At 39.5% G+C, this 24,906-nt stretch overlaps 1 protein-coding gene across 1 annotated transcript; it reads right to left on the bottom strand.

The window, feature by feature from the left end:
- Positions 1 to 1,732: 1,732 nt before the first annotated feature.
- Positions 1,733 to 18,642, bottom strand: LOC134856079 (60 kDa heat shock protein, mitochondrial-like). The gene is made up of 8 exons (XM_063872448.1): positions 18,216 to 18,642; positions 18,003 to 18,139; positions 12,112 to 12,247; positions 10,918 to 11,105; positions 8,265 to 8,396; positions 7,772 to 7,966; positions 3,246 to 3,483; positions 1,733 to 2,663 (listed from the first exon to the last, which is right to left on the bottom strand). The coding sequence occupies exons 1-8, from the start codon at positions 18,631 to 18,633 to the stop codon at positions 2,383 to 2,385; spliced, it is 1,725 nt and encodes a 574-aa protein (XP_063728518.1). The 5' UTR covers positions 18,634 to 18,642; the 3' UTR covers positions 1,733 to 2,382.
- Positions 18,643 to 24,906: the final 6,264 nt, after the last annotated feature.

Below are 24,906 nucleotides of genomic sequence, written 5' to 3'. Positions count from 1 at the left end.
TGTCTCATTTCTTCTGGAGTCGGTGCACTATCATTCGACAATGTATAGTATGTTGCTAACATTGTTCTCAAGTCATCACTCTTTACCCCATCAATGAACTTTGAGGCGATGCTAAAGTTTCTTCTGTTGGTGGACTCTTCAGGGTCACTCCTTCGTCTCAAGCTCTCAAGATCGAAGGCGAAGGCTTCTAGTGTCCTGTTCATCATTGCCCAGGTGCTTGCCCGACGACTCACAATAATGACATCTGGTCCCACATGATTGTGAGTCGTCGAATCCCCTGGACCACTCGTCGTGTTTGCTGTTCCATTTTTCATAATCGCTTTACCCCCCCCCCCCCCGGTGCTGTACTCGCGGCCTCCCGGGTTAATGGAAACGGTGTTGATTGCCATTTGTTCCGTTGTGGTTCCACGAAGTCAACTCTGTTGCCATGCGTTCGTTCCGTTACCGGCCTGTCCTGTGACGTAGAGTTTCTCAAGATGGCGTCTAGTTTTCCCTGTATTGCACATGAACTCTCAGCCTGGTCCCTACTCATTGTGTCCATTCTCGTTTCCAGACTCCCCAATTGGCTGTTCACTGCGTCAGACCGTTGCTTCATCTCTTGCATGTCTTTTTTGATGTTCTTGCCTCGCTCTCCATCAGTGGCATCTACTTTGTCTGACATCTGCTGAAGTTTTTCCTCTGTCGCTTTCGCCAGATTGAAATAGTTGTCCAGGTACTCGTGTTTGTTGTATCTTAATTCTTTCTTTATCACCTCTCTATCCTCCTCACTGTGCTTTAGTCTTTTGTCGATCTGATCTAGCTTCGCCATCAGATCGCCCAGTTCAAGAGAAGTTGTTGTTTCATGGTCAGCTGTTGCTCTGCTGTTGGCTGCTGCTCCCTGTTTAACTTGGTCATGGTCGGTCACTGTCGTTTTCGTGGAGACTGTTCCAAATGTTTTGCTTTCTCGTTTTTCGGTTCCTCCGTCACTATGTCTCCTGATTTCATCCGGTTTACCGGTTAACCGATGGAAATGCACACCAAATTAGAGACATTTTATTGGATTTCCTATCATACTACTAAGTTATATATTACCTTTTTCAGATGAAAATGTAGAGTTGCGTGTGGAAATATTTCGAAGTCAACGACAAATCGGCTGAGTGTCAGATATGTCGGAAGTCCTTCACCCTGCCTGGAGGCAACGGGGCGCTTCTGTATCATGTGAGCAATTTTTTCTTAATTATTTTCGGTTAAGAAAAAATTTACCGCTCCAAGGCCTAGACCAAAGTCGATAAGAGAGACTGGATCTTTCGGTAATTTGGTTCATTCCGCTGGTTGATCTTATAAATAGGATGTACTTTCGAACCTAGAATTCATTCACATATTTTTTATTGGATAGCGGAATTTGCTTTCCTTTCACCGTATGAATTTCAAATGAACTTGAAAAGAAATCAAGTCAAACAGCAAAAAATCAAAAAACAGCTCCCCTCTCTAAATCAGTATATTTTAGACTATTTCTTTGGAATTTCCTCATTCCAGTATTTTCCTTTAGAATAATTTAAATCCATGAGGGGGGGGGGGCAACGACCCCACCCACAACTCTAAATCCGCTGGTAGTCGTGATATTAAATTTTGAGCTTTTTCCCCAAAAAATAAGCGTTTGAACTTTGCAAAAAACGGCTATTACATTGGAAAAAAAGACATCATACTTTGACACACACCTTGGTTGTGAGCATGTAAAGTAGAAGAAGAAAAAGAAAGTGGAAAAAATAAATTATCCTCCTCGTCTTCAATCTACACGTCAGGAAGAAGTAGAATTACATTTCATCTTCATGCAGTAACTCACTGAGAGAGAGAGAGAGAGAGAAGCGAAGAGACTCACGCACACAAAACAGACAATGAGACAGCAGTATGTATGTTTGAGTGAGAGCAGAGCCATGCTTGTCAGAGATAACATATCTTCTCTTTATTTTTTCAGCGTCATCATCAATAACAAAGTCCAAATACAGAAAATCAATCCATTTACAACTTCTTTCACATATATTGTCCAGTGTATTATCGTATGAGTCCAACCAATTCAATTGCACTTAATATAATGTTATGCATTCAATGTAACTGCATTTACCACGTAGACATAAGAAGAATTCATATCCATAGAGATCAGTCAGTTCATCATTCTTTCTGTTTTTTTTGCAGAACTCAATTCGCAAAAATCTTGTTCATAGATGTCATGTTATGTTTTACATGGCGTACATTTTGGCTTAGTTTTTGTTTTGTTTTCAGTTTGAAGAGAATCCAGTTTGAGGTCAAGAGTAGAATGAGGCAGTCTAGTTGTCAAGAGCGAAAGAGAGAAAAGGGAGAAAAAGGAAGAGGGAGCTCGGATGGTTGTAGAGGATGTTGTATGTTCTACATCATGCCACCCATGCCCCCCATCCCCCCCATTGCCCCAGCTGCCCCCTCTTTCTCGCTGTCTTTGGGCGACTCTGTGATGACTGTCTCGGCTGTGGTGAGGAGGGATGCCACTCCGGCTGCGTCCACCAGTGCCGTCCTCACCACCTTAGTCGGGTCTATGATGCCCGCCAGAGTGAGGTCCTTGTACTCGCCCGTGAGGGCGTCATAGCCCCAACTACTCATCTTCCCCTCCCCTTGATGACTCAATACTTTCTCAACCACCAGACTGCCTTCCACTAAACAAACACACAACCACATCACTCCAACTGTAGTTCAAACTGCATCAACATCACTACTACTTCAAACTACTTTAGATTTTCATCCCAACACATCGTCAAAAATCTAGAAAAGAGCCAACAGACAGTTAGAAAAAAGTAAATGAACGCAACTGAACAGAAAAACAACACTGACTCATTTTCGAATTTCGAAGAAAGAATGGATGCTCTTAAAATTCTTTACGATGGGCACTTTTTTGACAAAATTGGCACAATTTGAAAAAACTGGATCAATACGTAAAATTGTATTCCGCTGAAAAATCCGATAATTAATTTCCATTTTCAAAATTAGAAGTCGATCAAAATTTTGCTGTTTGATAGTTGAGTTTGAATCCCTTTTAATAATAATGATTATTAAAAGAAATCAAAAGTCAAACCGCAAAACAGTAAATTTAAGCCAAAAAAACGAAAAAAAATGATCGTAAACTGTCTAAGAGTCTGAACTATTATCATCGACTTATAAAAACTCTGAGAACAACGCAACACAATTTCAGATAGCGTAGAGATAGAGAGAGAGTGTATTGAACATTAATGGTTGAGTACCTCCGGCGTTTCTGGCGATGGTCTCGCACGGCTTCTTCAGCGCCTGTCTCACAATGTCGAACCCCATCCTCTGGTCCTCATTGAGGGGGATGAGGGTATCGAGGGCGGGTATGGACCTGAGGAGGGCTGTTCCTCCCCCCGGCACTATGCCCTCTTCTATGGCTGCACGAGTGGCATTCAGAGCATCCGTCACTCTGTCCTTCTTCTCATTCACCTCCACCTCCGAAGACCCTCCCACCTACACACACACATACACGTTACAGACACACATACACACACACACACACATACATACATACATACACACACACATACACGCTAACAGCACACATGTTTAAGAGTGTATCCAATTAAACGATAGAGTATCGGCCACTTTGAGCAACTTAATCTGTCAAACACACGCTGCATGTACTCTAGTTATATTCTTGTTCAAAACGGTTTTCTATAACTGCATTGAGTAACATCAAAATGAGCAGTTTCAGATTACTTAATTGCAACTTACAGAAAAAAACAACAATTGCATTTGTCAACACAGAGGCGAAGCTGCGCTGAGCAAACAGTTGTAAGAACACGGCCAAAAAGCTAGCTCTACCAAAAAAACAAGAAAAAGTAGAAATAAGCCCCAAGTTATCAAAATCTCGCGTACGTGTAGGATTCCGAACTGCGACCTACTGCAATCAAGATAATTTGAGTCTCACGCACTATCCACTCAGCCACGCAAGCTTAACAACCGACAAACACTAGTCACGAATAAAGCAGCTACATATGCTAAACAATTGCCAATGCAATGCACCAATAGTGGCACCAAAAACAAATAGACTCAACTTTGCAAATAATAATTTGAAATCTAACAAACTGAAGGCATCCACACTAACTTTGCTTGTAAAAAATTGCAAATCAGAAAGCCATAAATTTGATTAAATAATGCATTTCAAAAAATTGCGAGATATTGAGTTGGAAAATTTCTGAAATCGAGTTTTCATTATTGTTGTTGTTTGAAACAAATCACTTCTTTCGGTTCATTTGATGAATCAAAATGAACCAACTGTGTTAACTTATTACTACTACTTGAATGTAAAAGCTATGAAAAAGCTGTAAATGTGCCCCAAAAGTGGCACCAATAATTGCGACTTAGGTTGGAAAAAAAGAAAGTCCGTACTAATGCACTAACCACTCAGCAACGGAGACTTAATAAATCATAAACACTAGCCATATGTAAAGCAGAGGCAGAGAACAGATGCTATGAAATTTTCACCGATACAGATAGTGATGATAGCAGAAGTGCCAAGAAATAGGCGAACATTATTAATGAACACTTTTATTTCCGTGTTAGGTTAGAAAAAAGAAGGCTCGTACTAATAAATTTTACGCTCGCAAGCTCGCTAGAGTAAAAACTGATTAAATTGATTTTGTATTTTACCGGTTATCCTTGTTTCAATTTGAAGTCGTCGTTTGTATGCGATATGATGAGAAAACTATACAAGAAAAGAAAAATGGTGGAAAAGGCATAATTGAAACAATTTGACCAGAAAAATGAACGCAGAGGCGAAGCGTAGTTTCGCACTACTTACGATACAAGGAGCATAAAAAGATCCGACGAAAAAAATTAAAATGTTGAAAAGAAAATAGGTGAACCAAAACATAGTCTCGATAACATAGCCAATCGAAGTTTGGAAAAATAATGAGCGCAAGTAAACAAAAAAAACACTGACATTGTTGGAAAAATCTAAATTTTCAAATTTTGAGGAAAAATACGAAATTTGAACTTGTAGAACAATTTATGATTGGCACTTTTTTGATAACTTTAACCCAACTAGAGAAAACTAGATCAATAGGTAAAGTTTTTATTCTGCTGGAAATCTATAAATTAAATTCCACTTTAGAAACTAGAAAACGTTAACTTTTTTTGCACCATTTCGTTTTTTTTTGCACCATTTCCATGCTCGTACTTGCTGAATGCTATTTACGTCATTCCAGCAAATGAATTTCAATTGAACTCAAAAAAGCATTATACCTAAATGCATCAATATTTTAAAATTTTTTCAAATGAAACAAAAAAAATCAGCAAGACCTATATAATAGTCTTCACTACTTTCATTACTCTTAAAAAAGTAGTGGCCCCAGCTAAAGCTGGAAGTAATAGTTCGTTTTTGTAAAAATTTGTTATTCTGATGCGGGATGAAATGGTCTATTTTAAAAATTGGACTTTTCCCAAAAGCTTTGCTGTTTTCCAATGACACACAATTTAGCTTACAAAAAAAAGAAGTCACCGCCCCTGCAGGAACAAATCTCGCAACCGGTTTTTTCAATTGATTGACTCCAAAATCTCAGATTTGGGATGGTAGGGCACGAGTGAAGTCAAAATTTTAAACAAAACGATCAAAAATCAAAACTTAGGTTTCACGAAGGTCATAACATAAGGTGTCAAAAAATGCGGTCATAGTTGAATGAGCAAATGAGCTTCCTACAACCCGATCTTCGGATTGAAGTCTCAGATAGGGCCGGTTAGTTTGAGAAAAAACGGTCAAAAAATCAAAACTAACTTTTCCGAGAGCGATTAAATTTTTTAAAGAAATTATGAATGGCCGCCAATGCCGGCGAACTTCCCACTGACTGTTATCTCCATGGGGCCCACAATTGTACATTTGGGACGTTAGTTTTTGAGCAAAGTCAAAAATATTCAAAAAACGGTCAAAAGAACAAAAACTTGACCATTCAAAGGACCATAAAATTCGAGCGTAGCCGCTTAAGCAGGGTACTTTTTTGAATAGGTTCTAGTAGTTTTCGAGAAAACAAAAAAATCAAACATGCAACAAATATTCCCCTACAGAATTTTCCGAAGGCTGTAGGTAGGCAGAGAGGCCAAGAAAAAAAGAGATTCTAGGGGAATATGCAGGAACACAGGGGAGTGGGCGGTCTTTCAATTGATACTACTTTTTGAGAATCAGTAGAAGTTTCTGATAAGGACTAAAAACTTTGGAAAAAGTGAAAAAAAATTTCCATAACGAAAAAAAAGCATTTCATTAAGCCGATTGGCTGACATACAGCTTGCAGAGAGAGTAATAAAGTCTGGAGGGGATTATTAAAATTGTATTTCTAATGAAACAACCCAAAATTGGGTCATTCAGCCGCTAAAATTAGGCCGGAATAATTTGGGCCGCAGAAAGTTTTTAAGTAACAAAAAAAACCAAGGAAATACGAGGTCAAAGTAAGTGAAACTACAAATAATAGGAGTAAATCGAGCACTACAATCAACATTTAAGGAAACTGCGCGCAGCAAAGAAACTATTCTAAGATGTGACAACTAAGCCGACAACAAATAAGCAGACAAATAATGGACCGACAATCTTATTTAAAACTGAATATTGCCCGTTTAAATAAAAACACAGGTCCTGGTCAGATTCGAACCCAGGATTTTAAACGTTTCAGAAACATTCTTTACCTCCAGGGTAAGTTTGACGAGATCGCTAAGAAATTTGACACAGAGGTGAAGCTGTGCTTCGCACCATTTGCGATACAAAACACGAAAGCCGCTAAGTCGAAAAAAATCAGAACATTTCAATTTAGACCTACCGATTGAGCTAGTTTTGAGACAAGAACGAGCCAATACAATAGAATGCGAAACTAACATCGAAGAAAAGTTATTACACGGTAACAAAGCCGGAAATACCTTAGCAGAAACCCTTTAGGCCGAAATTTTTTTTTAATTATCAAGTCCCAGCCACCCTCAAACAAACAAAAAAACACTCATACAAACACACACAAACTTTATTCACGCGTCAAATGAAACAGTATGCGGACACTGTGCCAATATAACATTGGCCGACACTTATTGAGCCCAACAAAAAATAAAAACAAAGCCAAAAAAATTTAAGACTACTAAAAAGTTATGAAGTCCCCATGACCCTCAAAACACATAAACAGCTCAGTAAACGAAGCAAAATGTGTCGGCTAAGCCGATGTAATCAGGGCGAAATCTATCAAGCCGAAAAAAAAAACAAAAAAAAATCGAACATTTTTAAGACTAAAGGGAAGTTAATGTCATGAAAAACTAGAAATTGTTTACGGTGAAAAACAAACAGTTAAATACCCGATTACAATACCCTTGCTTATCGCAAGAATGATCACAAACACTAGCCGCAAAAAAGCAGAGAACAGATGATACAGATGTCATTATAGCAAAAGTGCCACTAAATAAGTGAAAACTTTTATTTGCGAGTTAGGTTAGAAAAAAAAGAAGGTTCGTACTTCGGTCACAAAAGCAAATACATTTGGAATAGTATAAGAGGCTGAGCAAAACAATTGCGCTTTTCCGAGTAACGTTAAGAGACTGTTCATTTGACACAGGTCTGCCACGGAAAACTCCACAGCAAAAACAAGATAACACAGCGGCAAAGGAACTGCGAAACTGGAAGAACTGATTCGAAATAATTTGTCACATCAAGGTCAGATGATCTTTAGATTGGGAGATGTTGCCTAATAATTGTTTGCCACTGTCTACATGTGAATTGGGAGTTGTTTGTTACCTTGAGCAATGCCACTCCGTCGGACAGTTTGGCCAATCTCTCGTTCAGCTTCTCCTTCTCGTAGTCGGAGGTGGTGTTGTCCAGCTGGTCTCTGATCTCCTCCACCCTCTCCCTAATAGCCGCCTCCTCCCCCTTCCCCTTCAGAATGAGAGTATCGTCCTTAGTCACCACTACCTCGCCCGCCACTCCAAAGTCCTGCAGCACAAATGCACACACATTCAAGATACATACCGCACACAATACACAACACATCAAGTCCATTAGGCATATCTGAGCACCAATTGAACTGTTCTTTAGGCCCTCCCGCTGACCAATATCATATCAGTCTCAAAAGTCAACAAACTAAACAAACGCCAATCCTTCCTTCCAAACTGTGTGAATTCAACGATGAACTCTCATTTTATTAAAATGTGCAATGAATGCATGTGATTATTTCAGAGGCTGTGCAACTGCCAAGATATGAAAATAGGTGTGTGTTTCTGTTTGTGTTCACCTGCTGTTTGATGTCCTCCATCTTCAGCTCCAGTGCTTCATCCCCGAACACCACCCCCCCTGTCGCTATCGCCATGTCCTTCAGACTGTTCTTCCGGTTGTCCCCAAAGCCAGGCGCCTTCACGGCACACACCTACACACAGTCACAAACATGCATTTATACACACCTCAAGCTCTACTTCGCTAACACACGCAAAAACTATGGCCAACTGCAGGTTTAAAAGCTAACAAAAACATAGCCAATCGAAGATTGGAAAAGAGTAATGAACGCAAGTAAACAAAAAAAACACTGACTTTCTTGAAAAAATCTCAACTTGCGAACTTCAAAAAAAATAGTTGCCCTTTAAGCTCTTTGAAATTCTGGAACAATTTATGATTGGCGTTTTTTTCCGATAAAATTTAACCAATTTGAAAAAACTAGGTCAATTGGTAAAAGTTTTTATTCTGCTGAAAATTTAAAAATAAATGTTTTCCTGACTAAAAAATTGTTCGTTTTTTTTGCGCCATTTCCACGTTCGTATTTAGAGAGTGCTATTTACGTATTTTTCAGCAGATGAATTTCGATTGAACTCAAAAAGTGCATATAAACCTAAGTGGATTCATAAATGCATATATGTATGAATGCACATCTGTACTTATTAGAGACTTTTCATTAAAAAACCACAAACAAATCAGCAAGACCTATAAAAGAGTCTTCACTACGTTAATTACTCCTAATAAGCCTTCAAAACTAGGAATCTTTCCTCGACTCGAATCGATCCTCAGGTCGGCTTTTCTCTTTCTTCCATCGGCTAAATTGAGCAATACATCATTTGTTCACATTGTCACATTAAAACATAGCCAACTGACAGCTGGAAAAGAGTAATGAACGCAAGAAATATATGTAATTTGGAGCGAATAAAGCGAACTAATCAAGTAATGATAAATCATTAAATTGGTCACTTAGCTTAGAATAACAAAACTTTTCTACACGAAAATTAGTTTTAGAAGTTTCATCTTGCTTTTCCCAGGCAAGAAAAGTTTTCCAAATAATTTATAAAAATATTGTTCGAAAAAAGAAAATAATATATTTTTTTTCATTTGTGTTCCGACTTTCGATACGAAAGTAACGGAATATTTGTGCTCGGGGTGGGGTTTTTTTCTTCAGACAAATTTCGACTTTTTAACTAGCCATTTTTGACGGAATTTTTAAATATCATTCGAAAGGTATTGTTGTCCTGAGCTTAAATTTGAAAAGATATTTCACCTGTGATCATTTTTCCTAAAGTTACGGGGGTTTAAAGATAGCCATTTTGGCCAATTTGGGACAATTAACGCGCGATATATTTCGCGCTATTAACGCGTAAGCGGAGAGTTATTCCGTCTTAGAAATCGTTCCAAATTGGTTGAAAGAAGCTTATTTGCCATAACTGATTTGTTAAAAGGAGCGAAATCTATCCTTTTATACTTTATATGGCGTGTGGGGTGATGATTTTCATTAAAAAATTCAAGTTTTAGAAAATAAAAATTTTATTTTGTTATATTTCATTTAATTTTTTATATGTTATTACTGTTCCATAAACATTAAAAGGTAGTCGGAACATTCAGGGCTTCGCCCTGATACGAGCAGTCTTGTTTTTTTTTCTTTTTTTGCTCAATTTTCTGAACTTCTACGCGAGTTTATAGTTTTCTCATCACACCACGCACAAGAAACGCCTTTAATTTGAACTAATAATTTACAGGCTATCCCTGTTTCAATTGAAAGTCGTTGTTTGTACGCGACATGATTAAAAAACTATACAAATGAGTAGAAAATTGGTGGATAAGGCATAATTGACATTACTAGACCAAAAAATGAAGAAAAGAATCAGAAGCATTTTTTTCCAAAACTATTTTTTACTATACTTTCAAAACGTCATAATTTTGAAAGCCAAGTTTTCTTAGCTTAAAATTTTCAGATAACGACATTACTCGAGCGTTCTACTCGACCGATATTAGACTAAAACTCAAAAATTTCAAACCGGTTTTTCTCGACACTGGGTTGCCTGATTTTACGTGAAAACACTCGAATTCAACATTCCTCCCTATTTGCATGGTCGGAACAAAAAATTTTTAGAAGCTGACTATTTTTTGAATATTCTCCAGCTTTCGATTGTTGGAGAAAAAAACAATGTAGCTTTAAGACTCTTAAACTTCAAGAGCAAGGCATGCTTGACACCTTTATAAGTTGCCTCCTTTAGTGCCAAGTTCTGAATTGATAATCTAGAGAAATGTCACTTCGAATTATGCTGATGGGATACGTGAGAAACAACTGCACAGAAAAAGTATCTATCAAAAGAGTCATCTAGCCTTGTTTTTAACGTCATTCGCTTATTTTGGCTGTCTTGAGACTTGATACGGGGATTTAATTTCGACGGCAAGATTGCTGGTATTGTTGCGGGAGTCTGAAGCTACTTCTAAGTTCCACGTCCTAATCCTGCTTCTGAGCCAAAGGCAATAGGAACTTATTTCGTAACTTTATTTCGTAACTTTAGGGTTGTGCTTCGCATGAATCGAAGTGGAAATATATGTCAAATTCTGAAACTTAATCTATTTTTTGCGCGTTTAAATTTGAAAACTAAAAAAGAAGCAGTGAGGCGTTTTCATGTGTAGTAGTGTGACTGTTGTGTACTAGCCTGTAGTCCCAGTTTGAGTCTGTTGAGGACTAGAGTGGTGAGGGCCTCACTGTCCACATCCTCACTCACAATCAACAGTCCCTTCCTCATCTGGTTCGCCATCTCAAGAGCAGGGATGAGAGACTGCACCGAGGAGATCTTCTTCTCACTGAACAGAATCAGACCGTCCTGGAACTCACACTTCGCGCCTAAACAACAATACACGCTCAAATACACGGCCACAATCATAAACTAAAGATGCACAAGCACATCGACAACGTATCATCGCCCACGTTTCAATATTACACACACAGCCACTGAAGTAATCGACAATCACAGTAAATACAACTAGCCAATCACAGCAATAGTTGAAATATGAACATAGAGATCGGAAATAGCTATCGTTTGATTTTTGTTGAAAACTTGCATATTTCCTACTGATATGAACAGAAATTAATTTCAATTGACGTTGTTGTTATTGTTTGATTTATAGGAGTATGATCGCACTGTGAAATTAATAATTTCATTGAAGCGAAGCTCAGCTTCGCGCCATTTGCAATCCAACAAGAATAAAATTAAAAAAACGGAATGACGCTCACGAAAAAGCAAAGATGATATGGACCGATGTTACCATCAAACCAAAACTAAGAAGTTTTTTATGTTTAAAATTATTGATGTATATTTAGAAGAGGGCCCTTGTGTGTTTGAATTTGAGCATTTGGATAATTATGTTCAGAGTATTCTCGATCTCAAAAATAACAACGGAGAATTAGGAAACCAAATATTAGACAAAATTCGACACCGAATAAGCTGAAAGTCAACCGAAAACTTTCGTCTAACAAAACCTTTTGTACATAATTACATGAACCGCCCGAGTGCTATACACTTAGTGTAAGAGCAAAGTGGTACACTCAATTCGGAAATAAAAACGGTGTAAATTAAATCGACGACTTTGAAGAAAAAAACCATCAACAAAAAATTATCTACAAATTCTTTTATTATACATATGATGGTTAGAATTCTATGTAAAATAAAAAAATTTCTAGATAATTTTTTGATGGTGATTTTTTTCTTCAAAGTCGTCGATTTAATTTACACCGTTTTAATCGCAAGGGTATTTTGCAACATTAGCACTAGTATGGCGACAACTGAAGCAACACCACTCGTCCTTCGTCACCTAGCCCAGTGAAAAAGTAAGTGGTTAGAACAAGTTACCCTTTGGGGTGTTGATGAAGTAGGGCGAGATGTACCCCCTGTCGAACTTGAGACCCTCGATGACCTCCAACTCATCCGAGAGAGTCTTGCCATCCTTCACTGTGATCACACCAGTCTTACCCACCTTCTCCATCGCCTACACATGTCATCAAAATCACTAAAGTTTGCACTATTTTCAGACAACCTCACATTAAATTGATAAGTGGTTAGCTTTGCAATAACTAGAGATCAACCAGACATGTATTACACTTTAACATCGGCAGGCTTATTGGATCATGGAAACAATGCCTGTTACTGAAATCAAAGTTTGAAAAAGGCGGGGACTCCGTTATTTGGATGTAACTGCTTTGAACGTGTTCGAGATTATTGATCCTGTGCAAAAAATGATGGACGCTGGTCAAACCCTGGCTAATAGCATGGGTACTCACATTCAACTGAATCCTTAGAAAGCTTTATCCGCTAAAGTTCGATTTGAATAATATATTCTGTATTGCTTAAGAAACTAGCAAGCCCGCCTCCCAATAATCAATTGGCTCGCAAAAAAATAGTTGGTGTTCTGATCAAGAGTTACCAGCAAAGAAACTTTGAAATATTTCAAAAGTGGTTTCATAGAGCGAATCAATTGGCAAAAAACTCGAGTAAGCTATTCAAGCTATGAAATGAAATATTTCAAGTTACTTCACAGAGCCAACTGGTTCGCAAAAGATTCAAGTTTTTCTATGCAAGCTATTTAAGCCAAGTTATTGCATAGACTGATTTGGTTTCGCGAAAAGTATAAGCTTTTCGGAGCAACCTATTGAGCTATGTATGACACTTTGAATTATTTCCAGTTATTTCATAGACTGAAAAGGTTCGCGGAAAATTTAAATTTTTCTAAGCAAGCTGTTTAAGCTATCGAACTTCCAATAATTCAAGTTAGTTTTAAAAAAAGGGAAATTTAAATGGGCCCTTCCGTCATGCGACGGTACGTGCACAGGTTGGCTAGGGCCATACCAACGCTATATAAATAAATCGACAAAATTTTATGAATAAAATCGAGTCTACTTTAATGCATCAAAAGAATTGTCAATTAAAATCTACCCTCCTCGATTACAGCACAGATAGAATTGTCTATGTTGGATGCATTTTTAGGTTTTTTGCACACCCTAAAGCAGAGGATTGCATTCCTCAGAAGTGCAAAACTTATTTTTGTTCTTATATAGTTAATTGTGTCCGAGTATGATTCGTTCCGTTTTTCGCTTATTTTCTCTGCTAGTTTCTGGAAGGTTTTTGTAGATCCCGGCGCTGCTCCTCCGGTACACGCAAAAATTAGTGGAATAAAGATGCTGCTGTTCCACATCCAGAATTCTTTGTTGGTATTTTAATGTTCTGACACTCATGATATTTGTAGGCGTCAGATATAGTTTTAGGACAGGATTTCGCATGGAGGTTGAAAATTTTTACATCGAAAAAGGTTCGACTGAATCGGCCTCCCCAGAGTCCATTTGCCTTGATGTCAAGTCGAGCGTCATCTTCAGTAGTGGTTGTTTTGTGAAAGCTTTCGCCTTCCAACGATGTTTCGGCTCTATTTCAACAGCATGGCATACTTCGTCCAGGAGTGTCGCAAAGGTATCGCGAATTTCATTATGGCTTAGGTGAGTGTATCCATATTTGGGAAAGTGTACGGAGTGGGTCAGTGTGAACGGTTGCCCACACGAGCATGTATGTGGGGTGTTTGGTGGTTCCCATCCATATCTCAGATGTAATGCATCTTCAAACTTTGATTTGTTGAGGGAGAAATTGTATTTTTTAGGGGGAGCACGCTCGGCCAATTCGATGCTCTTTTCTGTGACGCTAGAATTTTTGTCAGTTTATTGTCTGAGCAATTTTCCGTAATTTTAGCCTTTTTTGAGATTGTGATGTTCTGTTTCTCAGTTTTGATGTTTCTATTTATCAGAGTTTGTTCCGTTTCAGCTATTTCTGTATCAGTGTTTTCTAACGGATCACAAATGACTCGTGACCACTCATAGTTTTTGGAAAAGTCCGTGTTACTCAGGAGGTCTAGTCCTCCCATTCTTAGTGGTAGTGCAAAAAGGTTGCGATCTTCATCGGTTATATGGTTTTTACCAGTAATACTAGGAAGTAGCTGCTGTCTTACGTTTTTCTCAGTTTCATCCATTTTCTTAAAAGCTTCCGGAGTTGTTCTGGTGAGGAAGCTTAATTTATTTTGAACGCCCTTTGTGTAGCAGGAGTACGCATTTTGTGGTGATGTTTTCGCTATTTTGGAAAGCTTTTCAGTTAGGGTAGCTGTCTTTTCAATTTCGCTTTCGATATACTTATCGCATGCTGATGGTGTTCCTATAACCGATCAATGGACTCTAAAACCGTCTACCATTTTAATATTTGTGCCTTCGAATACCTTTATGGCGCTTTCACGACAGTTTTCCTTTACTATGAGTTGACACTTGGAAGGCTTCATATTGTATCCGAAAGCCTTTCCGTGCACATCTAGGTTGTCTAGTAATGCGCGGAGACTCTTAAGATCACCTGCAGCGCTTCCGTCATCTGCATAACATTTTTGGGTGACATTTGGTTTTTGCAGGAGCTCAATCAGTGGGATTATTCCAATTCCGTACATAGCCATTGCGAGGGGATCACCTTGCGTTGTGCCTTCGGTAGATGTCGAAACCGTGTTATTGACATAAAAATTTGAGGGATGTTTATACGAGTTGGCCAGCGCATGATGTAGTGCCGGACAAAGGATTTCCACATTTTTAGAGCAAGTTCTCCATTGAGCGAGTTGAAGGCGTTTTCTGCATCAATAAGTAGTATGCCTTCCGTTTCCGGTTTCTTAAACTCCTTCCTCAAGCTGTGGATAGCATATTCGATTCCACACTTCTGGCCTAAGCAGAGTTGGAAATATTTTCCAAGATTTTTAAGGTCTGATTTTATACATTGGGTGATTGTTTTGCCAATTATTCTTCTCAGAACCTCGCCTATACCAACGGGTCGTACCCCTGGATTTTTGTCCAGAGGTATCAGGCGACACGCGTTGTAAGCTGTTAAAATTCCATGAGGGACAACTTTACTTGCTATTGTATAGGATAGTTTAGCAATTGTTTTGCAAAACTCAATGGATGTCTGGTTGAAGTGAGTTAAAAAAACTCTCCATTCGCACGCATCTAGACCTGAGGGACCGTGGCTTCCGTGTATTTTCAGGGTTGATTTTCGAACTGTCTTGGCGTTTATTTGTTCGAATATAGAGGGGTGGTATGGCATTGTGTCTTCAATTAATTCAGTTAAATAGTTAGTGTTCGCTGTTTTGGTTGGGGGTGTTTTTTTTCTGGATATTATGGACTGTTTTTTCTTCAATGACTTCGTTTAGGGGAAGTACTCCTTTTGTTTTCTTGTCTGAAAGGCAGCCAATGGCGGCAGATATTTTCCTGTACTCATTAGTTTATCGAATTGCTTAGCTTCCTCGTTCGCTTCGGACTTCTTCTGTTTTGGATGTCTAATTTGGAGAGCTTTCGCTTCAGTGAAAAGTTCGTCTAATAGGCCTTGCTTCCATTAAATTATGCGGCGGCTCAGTGTTTTGGAATTTGATCCCTTTGTTTCTGATTTAATTTTGGGGAGCAGCAGATGTGGGAGAATCATTGCTGCTTTCATTGCGATGTTAGAATTTGGTGTTTCTTTTACTAATGACAACAGCTGCTGGTTCAGTAAATCTATGAATTGTAAACCGGGCTTGCTCTTGCTTAGAACTATGAAGCGCGGTTTCCAGTTAACAACATTTTTGTATATGTCATTTATTTTAATTTCAAGTTCTTGTTCGATAAGTTTCCAGGGGTCGAAGGGGGCTGTAGTGATTGCGTTGGGCAGTGCGTTTGTTTCAGGTGTTGCCGGTGATGTTTCTTTTTGAGTTGTGATGGGGGCTGTGCTTGTTGGTCTGTTTGTGGATTTGGGCCCTTTTGCAAATTATCAAGTGCATTGTATGCAGGAGAACCCATCCTAATAAAATTTGCTGCTCTGTAGCTCGCTACATGAGACATGGATGTATGCTTTCCAAATGACACGCCATATGCCTCCTTTTCGGAGGTGGCGTTTGCAAATCTGGCAGTGCGTTTGATCGGCCATAATTTGGCGGTGAGGAGGGTAAATTTATGGTGAATGTATACAAGTAAGCTGAGGGAGCAATAAACTGAAAAACTTATTGCCATAAAAAGAAAAAGGAATACCATCTTTACAAAACATATTAGAACTAAAATTAACGTTTAGATTGGGGGAAATAATTCGAATTGTTGAGTGTAAAATGTTATAATAAGGCGAAACAGAGAGTTATTTAAAGCACCAAGTTTTCTGTTTATGAAGTGATTATTTGCAGAGAGGATGGTTTTGGGGATAATAAGCACATTTGGGTTAAACTTATGAATTATCAAATTTATTTAAAATCTCCAATCATTAGCAAAGTCTGAAACCGTAGATGAGTTATCATTAAAGCCGGGTAATATAGTAACACAGTTCAGTTTCTGCGAGGGGTAGCGCGAGACAATAGCCGCAAGGTCGGCTAATTTTGCACCTCTGTACAAGCTCCGACATCTTTGGGGCTGCAGTTCTTAGTCCTTCAGGTTCCTTTTACCAATTTCCTGCTCCACTTGGGTAGCCACTTCGGACTGTACTTCGGCACGGACATTCACTAAACATGGTACAAAAGAGACAAAACAAGAGAAAGAATAGATTGTTAAATGGATTGTAGAGAAATGGATTTTAAAAACAAATAAAAAAGAAATGAAAGCGATTACAACCTGGTTTTTCACGGGTGGAGGTTCCGGCGGGAATGTCCGGGTAGAGGTGATGTATCGCGGCTTGACGAGTTTGACTCTAAAATCCCGTACCGGGCCTTCTTCTTACAAGCGTACCATTATGAGCGTATCATATCACATGAAACTAGTTATTAAGTTTATCACAACAATTAGGCTTTTTAAGCGACAAGTAATCCGAGGTTTCCTTTAGTTTGACGTTGACTTCATTGGGAAGGTTGCTGCCACTTTTTTATAGTAAAGGACTGTTAAGACTAACACATCCGCAGTGGCCGTTGTCATAAAGATCTATTTAAAAAGTTTATCACAACAATTAGGCAACATTTATCACAACAGAAGAAGTCCGATAATTCAAGTTAGTTCAAAAATTTTGAATTACTACAACTTTGAAATATTTCAAGTGATTTCTTCGATCGAATCGGTTTGAAAAGCTTTCAGTTTTTCTAAGCAGGCTTTTAAAGCTATGAAGCTTTAATTCTTCCGAGTTATTTCATAGACTGAATTGGTTCGCAAGTATTTCTAAGCAAGCTTTTCAAGCTAAGAAATGTTGAAAAACTTCCATTTATTTCATAGACCACATCGGTTTGCAAAACTTTCTCGCAAAATGGAGGTTGCTGTTTTTAATTGATTCGTTCCAGACTGAACTTTCGACAGTCCCAGTTCCAGACATAAATTAAATGAAATTTTGGACAAAAATCAGGCAGATACTGTCTAGCCTTGAAAATGGTTAGAGTTCAAACTCTTCTGATGGTTGCTCTGAATGCTTCTTACACGTTACGCTCGATAGCCTTTTAAATATTGTCTCCTAATAATTCTTAAGCATTGTGTTCAGTTAAACATTGTGTCCATAGCGCATTCCGTTTTTCATTTAATATATAAGAAGATAACCCACCTCGAAATATTTCAGATATGTTTTTTATCACATTGAAAAATTAGTTGGAAAACCCAGCGGTTTTATGACTCATGATAACTCAGCAGATAAACAAACGACCAGCTTAAAAATTCATTACAATTTATTGGCGTCAAAAACTGCTCCAACTCCAAAATCATCCTCATTTCATTTCCCCCAAACACTGCAAATAAGTCTTTACTAGCCTGTGAGATGAGTTTTCCTATGGATGAGTCTCCATTGGCAGAGATGGTAGCCACCTGGCTGATCTCCTCCGGAGTTGTCACATTCTTACTCTGACTCCTTAAGGCACCAACCACGCAGTCCACCGCAACCATCACACCTGGATAGACAAGCAGCATGTTCAAACTTAACTTCAACACTTCTCAGATAAGTAAAAGCTTTTTCAACAAGATCACCTTTTCGAATTTCGACAGGATTTGCGCCTCTACTGATCTTCTCAAAGCCTTCCTTGGCAATTGTCCTTGCCAGCACTGTTGCTGTAGTCGTTCCATCGCCTGCCTCTTCGTTTGTATTGTTGGCAACGTCCTGCACCAGCTTTGCTCCTATATTCTGGAATTTGTCTTTGAGCTCAATTCCCTTGGCTACAGTGACACCATCCTTGGTAATCTTGGGACTGCCCCAAGATTGTTCAATGATGACGTTTCTGCCCTTTGGACCCATTGTAACTGCCACAGCATCGGCAAGAATATCCACTCCTTGCAGCATCAGAGTCCTCGCATCACTGCCGAACTTGATGTCTTTAGCCATTCCGCGGCTACAACAAACCGCCCGCGAACATTTGTTAGCAGTTGATCGTAAAAGATTGCTGGACATTTCGTGACTGAAACTGAAGTACACGAAAAATTAAATTTAATTAATTGATCAATTATATTTTGTAACATTCGCCCAAATGCTACACAGCGACGGAGCGTAGAAAAAGTACCTATTAACGACTGGCAGGCGTCAGTTACCTTAATTCTACTCGTTTTTCACCGTCTCGACCTTGCCAGTTTTTTTTTCTTTCTTTTTTAAAGGTAATCAGAAGGTCAAAAGTATCATAGTAACCGAGGTTACAGTCATGAGTCCCTTCATCATGTATTCCAGTCAAAATCCTTGGAATTTTCTAGATATGGAAGTGATAATGATAAAAGAAGATGTCAAGTGTTTAAGTCCTTTTCATTTAAAATCGATACGGGTTACGCTTCTTCAATAAGAACACGCAACTCGACACGAGATAATATAATATACAAGTGTTACAAGTAAAAAATTTCGTCGAAAGGGCTAAGTTGATTTTCTGGTCTGTTTAGGGCTAAGTAAAAAATTACTAATTTTAGGCCATCAGTCAAACGACTTTTGATCAGCTTTCGTTTACATGCGAATGTAACATTCGCCCGCAAGATACATATCGACGGAAAATAAAACTAAGTCCTAAGACGACTGGCTAACGTCTAAACAGAGCTTTATATGCTTTTCACCGTCTCTACCAAGCCAGTACTTTCGGTGGTCTTTTCTAACATCGGGTCGACAAAAAAACGTTACTGCTTTCGGCTTCGGTCAAAACACTCAAATTAACTTAATTACATGCAGATATAGTGAGCTCATGGCTGGGTCTCAGTATCCCCAGACCACGAGGTCACTCCTAAAAACAGGGCTACTACTATTTATTATATTACTATTATTTTTGTTCAGTAGATAAAAATCATCATCTCCATCGAAGATGGATCAACCCTTTCCCTCAACTCCTAGCTTCTCATCCTTGTCAAAATGAATCCAGTTGTTAATTAAATTCAATTCAGGACATGACAGGAAGCTAAAAGTTTATGTAAAAGGATAAAAGTTTCAGTCACGAAACCCTTCCGGATTCTTGAATCCACTGAATCAAGCACGTTAAACTTGATTTCTCCGTAACCCGGAAGGCTGTCTTCCACCCTTCACCGTTGTTCGCAACGGCCTTGCAACTATTGTAGCGACACAATAGTTGCAACTCGGAACGTTCTCTGTCAATTTCGTGATTCGTTGTCGTTTCTTAATCACTATTTCCGTTCTTCTCGCAATCGCTACTAATTTTGTTCTCTTGCTTTCCAGTTTTTCTGCCAAAATGGCCGTTTCTGACGTTTCTCAGAAATGTTACGTCATCAATTCGAAAATTTAAAATTTCAAAATATTAGAATATCTTGACCTTCGCCGTTCTGCTAATTATCCGAATAACGTCGTTAATCCTTCAAAATCACCAACTCGGAAGGTTCACTGCTAAAAATTCGAAATCTGCAGAGATTGCATTTTGTCCATTCTGGTCTAATGTCACAGAACACAACCACATAGCTGAGTCTCGGATCCTCAGACTACGTGATTGCTATTAAAAACACGGCTCGAATACCCTATTTTATTATGTTTTTGTGTGACAGTTCTATATTAAATCCATTGGAGATGGATTGACCCTTTCCTCTTTCTAGCTACTCATACTCTAAAATATCAAATTATGTGACATTCGACCAGAATGTGAAAAATGCAATCTCTGCAGAATTCGAATTTTTAGTAGCGAGCCTTCCGGATTGGTGATTATTAAGAATTAAGAATGTTATTGGAACGATTGGCCAAACGGTGAGGGCTGGAATATTCTGGTATTTTAAAATTTCAAAAATTCGAATTATGACGTCATATTTCTGAGAAACGTCAGAAAAGGCCATTTTGGCTAAAACAAGAAAGAAAAACAGAACAACATTAGCTGCGCTAACAACAACTACGAAATCGAGATTGGAAAACGACAACGAGTTACAGAGTAACAGAGAACACTCCGAGTTGCAACTATTGTGTCGCTACAATAGTTGCAAGGCCGTTGCAGACAACGGTGAAGGGTGGAGGACAGCCTTCCGGATTAAGAAGAAATCAAGATTAGCGAGCTTGATTCAGTGGATTCAAGAATCCGGAAGGGTTTCGGGACTGAAACTTTTAGCCTGTTATATAGACTTTCAGCTTCTTGTCATGTCCTGATTTGAATTTAATTAATATCTGGATTCATTTTGATAAGGATGAGAAGCTAGGAGTTGGGGAAAAAGGGTTGATCCATCTTCGATGGATGTGCCAGTTGGTCATATTCGGAAGTTTGACCTTGAGAGAAGCAAAAAACACTTGATTTTGGAGTGAAATTTAATTTTTCAAAATTTCGAATGGAACCTGTCATGCACGATTTTCTCGCGATAACTGAAAATCAGAAAAGAGAAGTCAGAACGATCGAGTGACAATCGCGGGAAAGTTGCTAGAAAAATCAGTGGGAAATTGCTATTCGCAATTTCAGTAGCAATAATAATCGAGAGTAGAGCTGTCCCATCTGAAACAGAGACGAGCGCATTCCCACGAACTGGATTGTTGTGACTTGAGTACTATTATTAACTGGACCAGAGTGAACCTTAGGTGGAAAGGTGGACAGCTAGAGTGTCCCAATGGTTCACGAGAACTCACAGTCTAGAGTAAAAAACTTGTTTTGTTATTGAAACTGACTAACATTAAACTCATCTTAGTTACTTTATTGATTCTTGAGTTGCTTACCGACTTATTTACTTCCTGGTTCTTGAGATTGCTACAATGTGAGTACTAATTTAATTTTCTAGAGTGTGTTTTATGATCGTTATGTTGAGGTAAGGCGAGTTTTAGGTTGATCCATCTGAAATGGATCAAAGTTCCACTGTCTAATAAAAGGTAACTTAACGGATTGTTCCAACCCGGTTTTTAACGGCGTTCATGTATTTTGGGTATCTAGAGACCTAAGTATGGGGACGTTTCTAATTCTAGAGTGGGGGGATATTTTAGTAGTAGCCTTTAAGCTGTAATGGGTCGTAGTCTCATGTCACAAGCGAACCGAATTGGCTCCGACTGATTTGAGGTACAAAAACACAAGAGATAGTGTCCCTGACTCTTGAGCCAATGGTTATAGGGCCTATTTTTCTTAAGCCTCATGTGTGACTGCAGTAGACGAATGTTACATAGTGTTTTTATGGCGCTCCTGGGTGTTTACGACATCAAGACTACGGAGTCGAACCCACTTGAGACAGCTTCGGGCTGAATGCCCATTCTAGAGTACCGGCGGTACGGTTCGACAGGAACGTGCAAACCTTCCGGTTGTACCGTGATAGCTTTTTAAGAAAACTCAAGAAAACTTCCTGGTACGCTCTCCGAACGAGGCTTAGCTAACCGAGTAAAGGGGGGCAACTAGGGGGACAAAAACACGAGCAAAAAGACAAAAAGCGAAACAAAAACCATAAAACGAAAAAAGACAGTGACTTTGACACCAGATTAGTTGGATCAAACCTTTATATTAATTAAATAGTATACCCATACTGTTTTACAAGTTCGATCGTTTCGATCAACCTAGCAATTTAACCCAGTAACCTCAATAAAGAGCCCGAGTGTGGGGCGTTGTCAAGGGTTTTTAGATAGCTTGGAACTTAGCTGGACAACAAGGAGACTTGACTGGAAGAGGTGACCAGCCGAGTGGGAAAGTGGTTCAGGAGCACTTGAGCTGAACCAATAGGAGACTTGACTGGAAGAGGTGACCAGCCGAGTGGGAAAGTGGTTCAGGAGCACTTGAGCTGAACCAATAGGAGACTGGACTGGAACAGGTGACCAGTCGAGTGGGAAAGCAGCCAAGAAGGATTTGGCAATTCTCGAGTTCTCAAGTTGGGCAGAACGGGTATCGTTAAAATCCACATTACATTATAGGAGATAAGTGTAAAATAGGATAAGCGACATCCCCCGGTTTTGAGGAACGTTTTTACTTGAGCAGGCCTGGAGACAGGTCTACGGTTTTCTCTTGAGAGGTTTAGCACCCGGCGCTTAAGGTAATTTTAGGCTTAAGAAGGGGGGCTAAAAAGGGGGGAGGTTAGAAGGGGGGCTGGTTAAGTTAGAGGTTGGCGGTTGTAAATTGTAAAAAGGGGGAAATTAGAGTAACTAACTAGTCGACATCGTTGACTTAGTTACATTAGACATTAACACGCGTTGGTAATATTAGGTGGATATCGAAATTTGAACCCGAGTTAAGGAAGGTACCCTGGTCGGATTGGTAGGGGGGAAGGGACATAGACAGTTTTTGTAATATCCCATAAGATCGCTAGCAGGGGGGAAGGAAACGCGTGACAATTAGGTACCAGACATTTTTTTAGATAGAAGGTAGGCATTTGTCACCTTTAAATTTTAGGTGGGCTCATCTTTCTGTTTTTATTACTTTTTCTTGCTTAGATTTTTGTTGCATTTTGGTGAGGATTTGTGTTAAAATTTTGAACGAACAGGTGATCACAAGATACCTGCGCACAGGTTTTGGTCTCAAGTTACTTGGAACATTGAAATAGAGGTAGCCAAAAAGAGAAATAAGAAAAAGGGGGGTCAACATTTGGCTTTTAAGAGAGGATTTTGGGAAAATTTTACTAGAGCTGGAGTGGTGGTACAAGGTACAGTGAATCAAGAAGTCCCCATAACGAAGAGGAAAGAAGTCCCACCACCCAGACACTTGTCAACAGTCTTGGCACAGTGCCGAAGAAGTCTTAGGACAGAGCAGTCTGGGGACAGTCTTGGGGCAGTACAGTCTTGGGACAGTGGTCTTGGGACAGGGTCTTGGGACAGGGTCTTGGGACAAGGGTCTTGGGACAGGGTTTCGGGACAAGGTCTTGGGACAAGGTCTTGGGACAAGGGTCTTGGGACAGGGTCTTGGGACAGGGTCTTGGGACAAGGTCTTGGGACAGGGTCTTGGGACAAGGTCTTGGGACAGGGTCTTGGGACAAGGTCTTGGGACAAGGGTCTTGGGACAGGGTCTTGGGACAGGGTCTTGGGACAGGGTCTTGGGACGAGGGTCTTGGGACAGGGTCTTGGGATAGGGGTCTTGGGACAGGGGTCTTGGGACAGTAGTCTTGGGACACTAGTCTTGGGACACTAGTCTTGGGACACTGGTCTTGGGACACTAGTCTTGGGACACTAGTCTTGGGACAGTAGTCTTGGGACAGTAGTCTTGGGACAGTAGTCTTGGGACACTAGTCTTGGGACAGTAGTCTTGGGACACTAGTCTTGGGACACTAGTCTTGGGACAGTAGTCTTGGGACACTAGCCTTGGGACAGTAGTCTTGGACAAGAGTCTTGGGACACTGCCGGAAAGTACTGGGACGGTACCGAACAGTCTTGGGACAGGAGAAAGAAGCCTGGGACGGTACAAAGAAGAGTAGGGGCGGCAATTGGAAGTCTTGGGACAGTATAAAAATTGAAGTAAAATTACAAGAGGTGTTTTAAGACAGAATTAAGGTAGAACAAGACTAATTGGAACCAGGTACGGTTGAGACCACAAATAAGGAAAGTTTCTCGAAAAGTTAATAAAGAGAACTGAAACAAGGTTTTCACCACGTTGTATATTTTTTTTTTAAGAAATTTTTTTTCCTCTCGAAAGATTTTATTCTTAGAATAGGATTGTGTATATAGTAAAATTGTAAATAAGAGCAATTGTAAATAGAAATAATGAGGCGGAGCAGAGTACCGGTAGCTGAAAAAAGACCTACCGAAGCAAAGTATAATTCGTCGCTACGCAAAACAACATCAATGGGTCCGAAGATAACAAAGAAGAGCTTTTCAGTTAATATGGTCAGCACAAGGAGTACAACGGAGAGAGCAAGAGAGGGCATGGAAGGGGAACGAGTAGAACCCACCATCGAGATTGATCTAGAGACACCTGATCAAAGTGTGGATGAAACAAGGAAAATAGCGACGGAGTCTACTCCAATGCCCAATGCAGAAGAACCAAACTCGAAACCCATAGAATTCTCACCAATAGACAACGTGGAAGATGCAATAGGCAACACCGAAGAAACGGTGAAAGAAGACTCTCAAGTAAAAAAGACATCTTTTACAGAAAGGTTGGCGATGATGGTCGGAATAAAAACGAAAGAGAACGTGACTGAAGAACCAAAAGCTGACAGAGCACGAACATTTGGAACAGTGAGCACGAAGACGACAGAAGCCAATCCGAGAGAGGAACAAACTAGAGCAGAAGCGACGGCCGAAGAAAGACCGACGGCTGACCATGAAGAGGCTACTCTTGAGCTAGGTGACTTGATGGCGAAACTGAATCAGATC

The sequence above is a fragment of the Symsagittifera roscoffensis genome, unplaced genomic scaffold (genome assembly GCF_963678635.1).
Source record: "Symsagittifera roscoffensis unplaced genomic scaffold, txSymRosc1.1 SCAFFOLD_75, whole genome shotgun sequence".
In the NCBI taxonomy this organism is placed as follows: Eukaryota; Metazoa; Xenacoelomorpha; order Acoela; family Convolutidae; genus Symsagittifera; species Symsagittifera roscoffensis.
This window is presented reverse-complemented; position numbering and strand designations above follow the sequence as displayed.

What these genes read in the sequence shown, in the direction of transcription:
- LOC134856079 (XM_063872448.1), bottom strand. Translation starts at nt 18,633, where the DNA reads ATGTCCAGCAATCTTTTACGATCAACTGCTAACAAATGTTCGCGGGCG. An exon ending in TCCTGTCGAAATTCGAAAAG is followed by an intron (nt 18,140 to 18,215) that starts GTGATCTTGTTG and finishes TTGTCTATCCAG; the next exon opens with GTGTGATGGTTGCGGTGGAC. An exon ending in CTTCATCAACACCCCAAAGG is followed by an intron (nt 11,106 to 12,111) that starts GTAACTTGTTCT and finishes ATTGTTGTTTAG; the next exon opens with GCGCGAAGTGTGAGTTCCAG.